General features: G+C 41.5%; 1 protein-coding gene across 1 annotated transcript in view; it reads left to right on the top strand.

The window, feature by feature from the left end:
- Positions 1–12242, top strand: part of LOC308676880 (galectin-9-like) — a 52168-nt gene that overhangs the window by 19973 nt on the left and 19953 nt on the right. The window contains exons 9-15 of the mRNA XM_081342938.1: positions 1993–2028; positions 2778–2816; positions 3751–3819; positions 4509–4541; positions 7171–7259; positions 7927–8125; positions 8895–9029. Of these exons, the coding sequence (XP_081199064.1) occupies positions 1993–2028; positions 2778–2816; positions 3751–3819; positions 4509–4541; positions 7171–7259; positions 7927–8125; positions 8895–9029 (600 nt within the window). The remainder of the gene's footprint in view (positions 1–1992; positions 2029–2777; positions 2817–3750; positions 3820–4508; positions 4542–7170; positions 7260–7926; positions 8126–8894; positions 9030–12242) is intronic.

Genomic DNA, 12242 nt, shown 5'->3' on the forward strand with positions numbered 1-12242 from the left:
TTTATACTTTCTTTTCTCGATACATGCCCCCCCCCAAGAAACTTAAGTTAGTCTTTGAAGTCATTTACATTTCTAAAAGATCCTCTTTGAACTTTTACATCCAAAAGACTTATTGTAACAACTTCCTTACATCCGTCACTACACTATCTTGTTTTACTCACCTTCTTGAGGTGAGTATCCTTTTTAACATTTCAAAAGAACTTTGTGCAGGAAATACTGTAGATAGCCCCACATCTTAGTGTTACATTTTATACAATTCATTGGTGTTACATTTGGTACCATTTATAAAAGAATAACCTTTATTTTTTCCTTTAGAGGCATAGAATCAAGATCATGCAAAATATTAGTACCGCTTTATAAAACCCTAGTGAGACCACACCTGGAATACTGCAACCAATTTTGGTCACCATACTACAAAAATGATGTTGAGAGTTTGGAAAAAGTTCAGACAAGAGCAATTAAAATGATCAAAGGCCTGGAGACTAAAACATATGAAGAATGGCTGCAGGACTTGGGTTTGGCTAGTCTAAAGAAAAGAAGAAATAGGGGGGACATGATAGCAGTATTCCAATATTTAAGGGGCTCCCACAAAGAAGGGGGGGTCAAACTATTCTCCAAAGCACCAGAGGGCAGGACAAGAAACAATGGTTGGAAACTGATCAAAGAGAGAAGCAACTTGGAATTAAGAAGAAAGTTCCTAACAGTGAGGACAATTAACCAGTGGAACAGCTTGCCACCAGAAATCGTGGGTGCTCCATCACTGGAGGATTTTAAGAAGAGACTAGACAGTCACTTGTCTGAGATGGTCTAGGTTCTCCTGCTTGAGCAGGGGGCTGGACTAGATGACCTCAGAAGTGCCTTTCTATTCTATTCTGTGCTGTTCTGTTCCATTCCATTCTGTTCCACTCCACTCCACTCCACTCCACTCCACTCCACTCCACTCCATTCCATTTTCTATTCTATTCTATTCTATTCTATTCTATTCTATTCTATTCTATTCTATTCTATTCTATTCTATTCTATTCTATTCTATTCTATTCTATTCTGCTCTAGTTCTATTCTATTCTATTCTATTCTATTCTATTCTATTCTATTCTATTCTATTCTATTCTATTCTATCCTATCCTATCCTATCCTATCCTATCCTATCCTATCCTATCCTATCCTATTCTATTCTATTCTATTCTATTCTATTCTATTCTATTCTATTCTATTCTATTCTATTCTATTCTATTCCAATTTCCTATTCTATTCTATTCTATTCTATTCTATTCTATTCTATTCTATTCTATTCTATTCTATTCTATTCTATTCTATTCTATTCTATTCTATTCTATTCTATTCTATTCTATTCAATATTTTTTTTTAATCCCATTTATATCCCGCCCTTCTCCGAAGACTCAGGGCGGCTTACAATCTAAGCACAAATCAAATGTTGATATGCTGATATGATTATATGTATGTATATGTATATGTACATCTCACATTTGAACTTACATGGAGGAGGAAAAGGCAGAGAAGGTAGAAGAGAAGGTGCCTAATTGAAGTGGAATAAACAAAAGTTCCATTATAAGGATGTCTTACCTATATAGGTTTATGATTAATGTGAATATAAATTCATGCATGAAATGTGGATCTGTAGAACAATGTTCTCAAAAGAGTGTTGTTCCCCCAAGGGCCATATCAGTTAAAGCTCCCCTTTTCTAAGCAATCATTATACCCCAGGATTCTAAATGCATATTTTTATTGCATGAACGTTGGAAAAAAAATGAAAAGAGAAAGAAAAAGGAAAAGAATCCTCTGAAGACAGTTAATTTAACTTTGGTTTAGAGTTGAAGTATTCCCTGTTGTGATAAGAAATGTGTGTTTCCTAACTGGAGGGAAGAAGCAATTCATGCAAATGATATCCAAGATGGTAGAGGTGGCAGGGATAGAGAGGACCTGGGTGTCTTCTTCTCAGAATAGGATTTGATGCGCTTGTTTCCTTTCTAGAATGCTTTGGATGCAAGAGAAATTGAAAAAATAATGGTAAGTAGTTTTTTTTTCATTTTCTGCCATTTTGTTGAGTGATATTCTTCTTGCATGGAGTGAAACTTTCCTTCTGTGACTCTGCTCCTCCCAAAAAACATCTCCAGAGTTTCCAGAGCATGAATAGAGCAGGCAGGGCCAAAATATTTCACCTATTTTCTTTTTGAAATAATTTATCCCTTAAGAAAATTCCCCACTGCCAAATCGGGTGATGTTTCCCCTGGGAATGAGTAGCAAAGTCAGGGACCAGGTCTCAGCCATGGGGTGTGCCTTTGGAAAAGAGGGGCGAACTGTGCCATGTGTGTAATTTTGTCGTTCTGGCAGTTGTTAGGATTCGTGTCATCCAGTGCTTTTTTTGTAAAAGAAAAAGGTGCCGGAACTCACACACGTCATACAACCCGCCTTGCCTACCCTACAAGGTTCCATCCAAAAAAGGTGCCGGAACTCCGTTCTGAGCGTTCTATGACAAAACGCAGGTAGATAATTGCAGCTTTTTTGTGATGATACTGTATCATGCCATGCATATCATTATTTATAAATCTCTGATGATCTAGCTTGCATGAGCAGAGGACTGCCAGAACATTTTATCACATGCCATTTGCCATAGCATCTTCTGTTTTTAAACTCGGGTGCCCCCAGTATTAACTCATCTGATAGTAAACTTTAAAATGTGCATCCCTTTTACATCAGGTAAAAGCCACGTGTGGTATCTTTTCAAAAGAAAAGTAACGCTTTTCTTTCCATTCTAGAATATAGGTAAACATCAAGTTGATAATTTTGTGCTAATGGTAAGTACCTGCTTGTTCATATTCTCTCCTGTCTTTGAATCATCTTCTTGCATGCAATAAAACATCCCTTTTGTTATTCCAGATCAGGGGTCTTCAAACTTGGCCCTTTTATGACTTGTGGACTTCAACTCCCAGAATTCATCAGCCGGGCACGCTGGGTGAGGAATTCTGGGAGTTGAAGTCCACAGGTCATAAAAGGGCCAAGTTTGAAGACCGCTGTTTCAGACCTTCCAGAAAGCATCTTCAGATACCCCAAAGCAGAAACCAAGCAGGCACAACCAAAACATTTCACCTGTTTTAAGTTTCCTTTTAAAACTGCTTCAAATACCTACTATATTCCTTATAACAAGACCGACTCCCAAACTGCAATGATGGTATCTCTGGGTACCCATCAGCAAAAGGAAAAACTTAGATTTTTCAATTGTCCCCAAGGGATGCTTGTTTGAATGGGGAGGGTTTCTCCAAAGTTACTTTTCCCTGATTGTGTGTTTTCTCTCTCTCTGCAAAATGGTAGGTTGTGAGTTCAAACGGTCTTTCTGTCAGATGCTATTTTCTGCTAAAATATATTTCCACATTTCCCTTCTGAGGATCAATTTTATCAGTTTATGGTTTGGAAACCAACTTGACTTTGTTCTCTTTGGAAAGGAGCGGTGAAGTTCAGGATAGGCTTTCAAGATTCTGCTAAGATACCCCACAACATTATAGTGCTTTTCCATGAATCCCTGCCATTGCTTTCCTTACCTCAGAGGTTGATGTGGCTTTATGTGCCTACTCTGCTGTTGTAAATTCATTCACACCAGTGTCCTCCATGGCCCTCAAAAGCTCAACAGTTTATTTTAGTGCACTGCAGTGGCCCAAGCAACGGCACTCATATTATGCACTGGCACAACCTATGAAGGAATCTATAAATGCCTTTTCTTCTTCTTCCTTATAGCCTTATAGGGAAAAAATAATGCCTATTATCATGAAAGCTAATGATGGCAAAGGACTGCCTAAACTGATGGTAAGTAAACACAAAGTTAAAAGCTCTCATTTCTTCTATGTCTCCTAGGTTACCTTTCTCAGCTATGATCACAGTAGCCCCAAGACATTTGAGAAAATTCCAGCAGGAAACTATAAACGCTTGTGAATATTTAAAGGAGAGGATTGATTTACAATCAATCCTGAACCCACATTTTCTGCTGCAAGAAAGATAGTTGATAAGTGAGTTTTGGAGTGGTTTTGGAGTGGACAGCCAATTTGTCTGAAATGGTATAGGGTTTCCTGCCTGAGCAGGGGGTTGGACTAGATGACCTCCAAGGTCCCTTCCAACTTTATTATGATTGTGATTAAATGATTATCTACTTTGCTCAAACCATGCCATTGATATTAATACCCTCTGTGGCCCACATGGACCCACTCTTGATTTGAACAAAATGTAGTCTGAGATGGTGTAGGTCCTCCTGCTTGAGCAGGGGGCTGGACTAGAAGACCTCCAAGGCCCCTTCCAGATTCTATTCTATTCTATTCTATTCTATTCTATTCTATTCTATTCTATTCTATTCTATTCTATTCTATTCTATTCTATTCTATTCTATTCTATTCTATTCTATTCTATTCTATTCTATTCTATTCTAGGCCAGATGCATAGAAATCCTCATAGTATACATTGCCACATCATAATTATAAAGGTATCCTTTTTTTCCATTTTAGAGTATGCTCACTGGTGATACAAATGCAAAACCAGTAAGTAGCTTTTGCTTATTTCCTGCCATTGCTTTCTTTCATATGCTTTGATCTAAACAAGCACCCCTGTTATCTTTCTTCTGCCTAAACCAAAAGGATCTCTAGAGCATCATCACAGCAGGAAGAGTCAAAATATTCTGCCCGTTTTTACCTTTCTTTCCAATAACTGACCTCTCAAAAATAGATCCAACAGCCATATTGCGGGGGGGGGGGAGATTTCCCCCTGGGGACTGAGCAGCAAAGGGGAGGATTTAGATTACAGCCAGGGATGTCCATGTGGGGAGGATGGGAAGGCATGAGATGGGCTTGATGGTGTCTGCTGATTTGTGGTGATTTTTTTCAGCAAGGAAGCAATATCACAATTGTTATGATAATATCTCACACATGTGTCATTGTTTTTCAATTATCAATTGAAATTTTCAATTATATTGTTCTCTGGCTGCATCCAGCCAGTCTGATCAACCCATTGAGTTAAAGCAGAACCAGTTGGTGGCTGCAGTTCTTCTGCTTCCTCCAGGCCTTCCTTTCCCTACCATGTTGGGTGGGGGGATTAATTGTTAGCAGAGGCCCTCTTGGGAAGTCTTTGTTTGACTCAGAAGCCAAATGGAAAAGCTGATACAAGGCACAGGTACAAAAAAGCCAACACAGTCCTAGGCTGCATTAACAGAGGGATAGAATCAAGATCACGTGAAGTGTTAATACTACTCTACAATGCCTTGGTAAGGCCACACTTGGAATACTGCATCCAGGTTTGGTCACCACCATGTAAAAAAAGATGTTGAGACTCTAGAAAGAGTGCAGAGAAGAACAACAAAGACGATCAGGGGACTGGAGGCTAAAACATATAGGGAACGGTTGCTGGAATTGGGGATGTCTTATTTATTTATTTGTTTTTATAAACCGCCCTTCTCCCGAGGGACTCGGGGCGGTGTACAGAATAAGGTAGGTATACAGATTGAACAATAGTGAAAAAACAATAGTAAAAACAAACTGGGACCCCAATTAGAGCTATCAGGCCAGGCCGGACTGCTGGAACAGGTAAGTTTTTAAGTCGCGCCGGAAGGTGCGGAGGTCGGGGGCCATCCGGATTTTGGTTGGCAAGCTGTTCCAGAGGGCTGGCACACCCACTGAGAATGCCCTCCCCCTGGGGGCCACCAGCCGACATTCCTTGAGCGGTGGCACCCTGAGGAGGCCCTCTCTGTGGGAGCGCACAGGACGGTGGGGTGCTGACATTGGCAGAAGGTGCTCCCGTAGGTAGTCCGGACCCATGCCATGTAGGGCTTTGTATGTCATTGTTAGCACCTTGAACTTTAATGAGAATTAAATAAAATAGCCCAATTACAATAAAAAGTTAATTAAAATTACAATTAAAACACCCCAACCCATCAGGCCAGGCCGGCTTGTTCAAATAGGTGAGTTTTCAGGTCATGGCGGAAAGAGCGAAGGTCAGGAGCCATCCGGAGCTCAACCGGTAAATGATTCCAAAGATCTGGCGTGCCCACAGAGAACGCACTCCCCCTGGGGGCCACCATATAACGTTTGGGTTTCTGGAAAGTGTAGTCAGAAAAATGTTGAGCTGTCCACAACTTGCCAAATTTCATCCCTTAGGAGTCAGGCATCCTGGCATTGTGTATGTTACTTGATTTGAATTACTTTGATTCAAGAATGGTTGCCAGTTTTGCCCAATTGATGGCTACAAAGAGACACAGGTGTTTGAGTCGTGTCCAGATGAGGAGGAGAGAAGCAAAGGAGAAGGAAGGAGGGAGGGAGGTGAAATTGAAAGGGAAACAGTTTCCCAATGACAGAGATATCCTGGGCCAAGAAAGTTCTGATACACTGGTTGGTTCACAGAACCTGCAATTCACAAAATGCAGTAGGTGCCTTCAAATAACCCTGAGTCCCACACTCTCTCTTTTGGGGGTCTGTGTCAGCAAAGACATTATGAAACTTTCCAAGCGTTGCTGGAATTGGGTATGTGTAGTTTAACAAAGAGAAGAGTGAGGGGTGACATGATAGCAGTGTTCCAATATCTCAGGGGCTGCCCCAAAGAAGAGGGAGTCAAGCTATTCTCCAAAGCACCTGAAGGCAGGACAAGAAGCAACAGATGGAAACTAGTCAAGGAGAGAAGCAACCTAGAATTAAAGAGGAATTTTCTGACAGTTAGAATAATTAATCAGTGGAACAACCTGCCTCCAGAAGTGGTGAATGCTCCAACATTGGAAGTTTTTAAGAAGATACTAGACAACCATTTGCCTTAAATGGTTTAGGGTTGGACTAGAAGACCTCTAAGGTCCCTTTCAACTTTATTATTATTATTATTATTATTATTATTATTATTATTATTATTATTATTATTATTATTATTAATAATAATAATAATAATAATAATAATAATAATAATAATAATAATAATAATAATATAAAGTTATATACATTAACTGTATTATATATTTTATATGCGACCCAAGCCAATTCCTCTTCACCCAATGCAGTAGCCCAGGCAAGGCAAGAGGTTGGACGTGCGTAGACTGAGTGGGTGCGCTCCAGCCCTCCCTCCCCCCCATTCTATTTGACTGGTTCAAAATTCAAGTTTTGTTTTGGTTTGGTCCATTATTTTCTTCTCTTCCAGACTCTCCCTTACCATCAACCTGTGCCTGGTGGACTTCATCCTGGGATGTCTGTATATATGCAAGGCACAGTGCCCAAACATGCCAACAGGTAACTTTCCTTTGTGGGGTCACAGGAAGGGCAAGATGCTACCCTACTCAAAACAATAATAAGATTATTATTATTATGTTAAGGTAAAGGTAAAGGTTCCCCCGCACATGCGTGCTAGTCATTTCCGACTCTAGGGGCCGGTGCTCATTTCCGTTTCAAAGCCGAAGAGCCAGCGTTTGTCCGAGGACGTCTCTGTGGTCATGTGGCCGGCATGACTAGACGCCAAAGGCACACGGAACACTGTTACCTTCCCACCGTAGTGGTTCCTGTTTTTCTACTTGCATTTTTACGTGCTTTCGAACTGCTAGGTTGGCAGAAGCTGGGATGAGTAACAGGCGCTCACTCTGCTACGTGGCACTCGGGATTCAACCCGCCAAACTGCCGACCATCTGATCAACAAGCTCAGCATCCTAACCCACTGAGCCACCGCGTCCCTATTATTATGTTAGGGGTAGTTTATATAATCCAAATTCTGTGCCAAGTTGAAAACCTTTCTTAATTCTCTGGATAGTTACACTTCCTGCTTCTTCCAACACCAGTTAAGCCATTGACTCTTCTCTTCAAGCAAAAAAACCAGCACCCGGTAGTTCAAGCAAAGGAGAAGGGAGCAAAACTCTGCTCTGAGGCCCCATTTAATTTTCGTCTTCTGTTTTCCTTTCTCTTCCAGATTCCTGTTGGACTTTGCCTGTTGCCAGCACAATGGGTCTGACATTCCCTTCCACTTCAGCCCTCAATTCGATGCAGGGGATATTGTGCTCAATACGTTTCAGGCTGGCAGGTGGGGAAAGGAAGAGAAATACAAGATGCCCTTCCAAAATGGCGAGCATTTTGAGGTCATCTTCCTCCTCAGTGGGGCCGGATACCAGGTTGGTACATGTAACAGAAGCTCCTTTGGGACTGCAGGTGCCCTTCCATTTCCCCCCCCACCTCCCCCAGAATTCACCCTTTGTCTGGAATGAACCACAAATGTATTTAATACTGACTTTCCCAAGTTCATATCTTCCAGATAGGGTTTATGTAATGTACAGGGACACGGTGGCTCAGTGGGTTAGGATGCTGAGCTTGTCAATCAGAAGGTCAGCAGTTTGGCGGGTCGGAAACGACTAGCACACATGTGCGGGGGAACCTTTACCTTTACCTTTAATGTACAGGTAGTTCAGGTTTAGCAACAACTGGGATTAGCATCTCAGTCATTAACTGATGGTTCAGGTTTAGCAACAACTGGGATTAGCATCTCAGTCATTAACTGATGGGGGTCACTAAGTGAAACTAGGACTGTGTTTATGATCAAACCTCAGCGTTTCTTTGCTTGAAAGACCTGTGAAGATTGTAAATGCATGCTTTGGTCGCAAAGTTTTTATTTTATCACTATCCTATTTGCAAACAGTCATTAAATGAGGATGACCTCTAGCTGAAGGGAAAACCTTTTGGAGGTAGTTGGGGTGTGTGAATAGGTATCAGTGAAATAAAGGCCTCTCCATCTTACATGCACACATATTCATATTTTTGACCCCCTTCTATTGCTCCCTTGGGGTGGCATGTGCTCCTTGCGAGAACGAACTGTTTTTTCCCCCTGCAAATAAAGATGGATGATCCCAATTGCGACTTGATCCCTTCATCTTTGCCCTCTGGCAGATAATAGTGAACAAGAAGCTCTTCTGTACCTTCAAGCACAGAATGCCACTCCAAAGCGTGCAGAACATCCATGTCGATGGAGACCTGGAGCTTCAAACTCTGGCTGTCATGGAAGGTCCAATGATGGGAAACGTGGTCAGCATTTGCTATGGACAAGTTGTCACCTCCTGACCCTTGATCTCTCCTTGGGAACTGATTCTGGGTTTTGTTCTACCTTCAAGCTGCCGCTTTCTCTCTTTTTTCTCTCTCCAGTCTCTCTTCTTCTAACCTTCTTGCCCCTCAAATAATGGCTGTCCTCAGCGTTCTTGTCCTCCTATTCTGCACACTCGCAAAAATAACCATTCCAGAATGACGCTAGGAACAGCAACTGAACAAGGAGCCAAGGTTTAGAATAGAACAGAGCTGGAAGTGACCTTGGAGGTCTTCTAGTCCAGGCCCCTGCTCAAGCAGGAGAACCTATAGCATTTCAGGTCTTGCTCTCTGTCTTGCAGATGTCCATAAAGTGGTATTTCTTGATCTGGCACTTTTAAGATATGTTGCCTAAACTCTCGGAATGGCTTAGCAAACACCCGTACATCTTTACTAACTGTCAGGACCCACCCCAATCCATGTCTTAGGAAAACAAAAACTCTTGGAGTCAGTTCTAGTCCAAAAGGAATTTTTACTAGGACATGCTTGGTTGTGGAAATACAAGACAGGACTTGGTATTGTTTTACAAATTGAAACTTTATAAAGGGTTCCCGGTTCAACCCCCCCTTCCCTCAACCCCATTTGGTCAGCCCCCATCCTTCTACTTCGTGTCATCCCTTTCGTGGGAAAAAGGGAACTTTGAATCTTTATGGTTGTTGCTTTCTTCCTCTACAGAATTAAAAGAAGACACAGGCCAGATGCCTTCTTCCCTAACCCTCCCCTTTGTTCCCCCAGTTCAAAAGGTTTCCCTTGGTCTTTGAAATAACCTAAGGCAGGCTGAATCCACATCCGTTCCTCCTTCCTCGGGAGATGGCAGAATCCATGGGGGGGGGGATAATGTTTTAAACATACATTTATGAATGTGATATAAATGGATTCTGACAGTAACAAAGGCCAGGAAGGGCGCAATGGCTAAATATGACAACCTGCCTCTTCAGTCAAAAGATTAGAAATCTGTTTCCTGTGCTTTCTCTATTGAAAAGCCAGACTCTTAGATGCAGGATGGTTACCTTCTGTGAAATACCTACAATAGATAGTCAGGTCAATGCCACAGTGTAATTTTTGGCTTTGTCCAAATTACCTTTCTAGGTTTTTGTACAACAAAGGTGACAATCCCCAACTGTGTCTTAAGAGCTGAGTTCAGTTGTTTTGTCCTGGTGGAGACTTCAGACACACACACAGACACACACACACACACACAGAGAGAGAGAGAGAGAGAAAGAGAGAGAGAGAGAGAGAGAGAGAGAGAGAGAGAGAGAGAGAGAGAGAGAGAGAGAGAGAGAGAGAGAGAGAGAGAGAAACATACTCATACACACCCAAAGAGAGGGTGAGTTTGAGTAATCTAGGACATTCAAGGTTGACTGAGCCTTCCATCCTTCCGAGGTCAGTAAAATGAGGACCCAAATTGTTGGGGGGAATGTATAAACCTCTTAGAGAGGGCTGTAAAGCACTATGGAGTGGCATATAAGTCTAAGTGCTATTGCTATCTATCAGTTTACCACAAGGCTGAACCATTTACAGTGAACAAATGAATGTAAAAAAAAGCAAAAATTTGCCTGTAAAGTTTGCTTTGTGAATAGGAGCATGACGAAGAGTCATCCAGAGTCAACCCAATGTTTCAAAGTCAGATTTTCAAGAAACAGAATGGAATGGAGTAGAATAGAATAGAATAGAATAGAATAGAATAGAATAGAATAGAATAGAATAGAATAGAATAGAATAGAATAGAATAGAATAGAATAGAATAGAATAGAATAGAATAGAATAGAATAGAATAGAATAGAATAGAATAGAATAGAATAGAATAATTTAATTTAATTTAATTTAATAACATTTATATACCGCCCTTCTCCCTGAGGACTCAGGGCGGTTCACAGGGCAGAATAAAATAGCAAATACAAACATTAAAAAGAGATTAAACAATTGCCCTAGTTAAAAACAATAAAAGTACAATTCTAAAAAACCCCAAGATAAAATTAAAAGACCAAAGATAAAACAACCCCACCGATCCCCATCACTTGTCCAATAAAGAATAGAATATTCTTTATTGGACAAGTGATGATCGGACACACAAGGAATTTATCTCCGGTGCATAAGCTCACAGTATACGTATAAACAGCTAGTAATTGGTCATAAATCATAGTTACAATTATTAATCATAAGTTGCAAACAACAATTGTTAAATCATGAGAAACCAATAGGAAAAGATAGGAAAGATGAAAAAATGAAAAAAGATAAGAAGTGAGAACAGAGGTGTGGGAAATAAGTGTTCAGCAGAGTGATGGCATGGTATTGTCAATGTCATATGGTATTCCCAGCGCATGGGATAGAGGCAGAGTAAGTCTCTTCTATAGGCTGCAGTTGTTGTCACTCATTAGAAAGTCTACTCCTTTGTTTGGCCAGTACCCTAATAGACCTTCTCTACTCTGCTTTCTTTTCTACTAATCTGGTACTATCTGGACTGTCAGCTGGACTATCTCTGACTCAGAATCTGAGTCCAGAGCCTGGGCCATTACATTGCTGTAGTTTTGTATTCCTCTGTAGCATGTTAAAATTCCTGGCACACTTCGGCATCACTCAAGTTAGATAAGGGTCAAAGGAATTTAAGGGGTGGGGAGTTGGACGTAGTCTGCTTGTGGCTACATAGCAATTCTAGGCTGATTAAGAGGCTTCAGCTGAAGCCAGGCAAGGTGAAATGACTGTGGGAGCAAGGGACCTGAGGATCGACCTGTTTATCATCATTAATTCTGGGTGGGTTTGCACTATCCCAGACAGACCTGGTGCACCTCGTGAGAGTCATCCAGGACTCACAACTCCTGCTCATAGAGTAGGTAGTAGTTGTGGGTAAGAGGGCCTTTGTACAACTTCATGTTGTGTACCAGTTGCATCCTGACTTGGAACATGAGGCTCTGCACATGGTCACTCATCTCCTAGTCATCTCTCAGATGAATTACTGCATCATGCTCTACAACAGGGGTGTCAAACTCAATTTCATGGAGGGCCGCATCAGCATTGCGGTTGCCCTCAGGGGGCCGGGTGGTTATGGCTGGGTGGGCGTGGCCTACTGGGTGGGCATGGCTAGAGTGCGTATGGCCTACTGGGTGGGCGTGGCCAGCTCTACATCGTTGGCATCAAGGGTGCCTATGGGGGCCTGGGCAG

This window comes from Vipera berus (genome assembly GCF_964194415.1).
Source record: "Vipera berus genome assembly, chromosome: 1".
NCBI lineage: Eukaryota > Metazoa > Chordata > Lepidosauria > Squamata > Viperidae > Vipera > Vipera berus.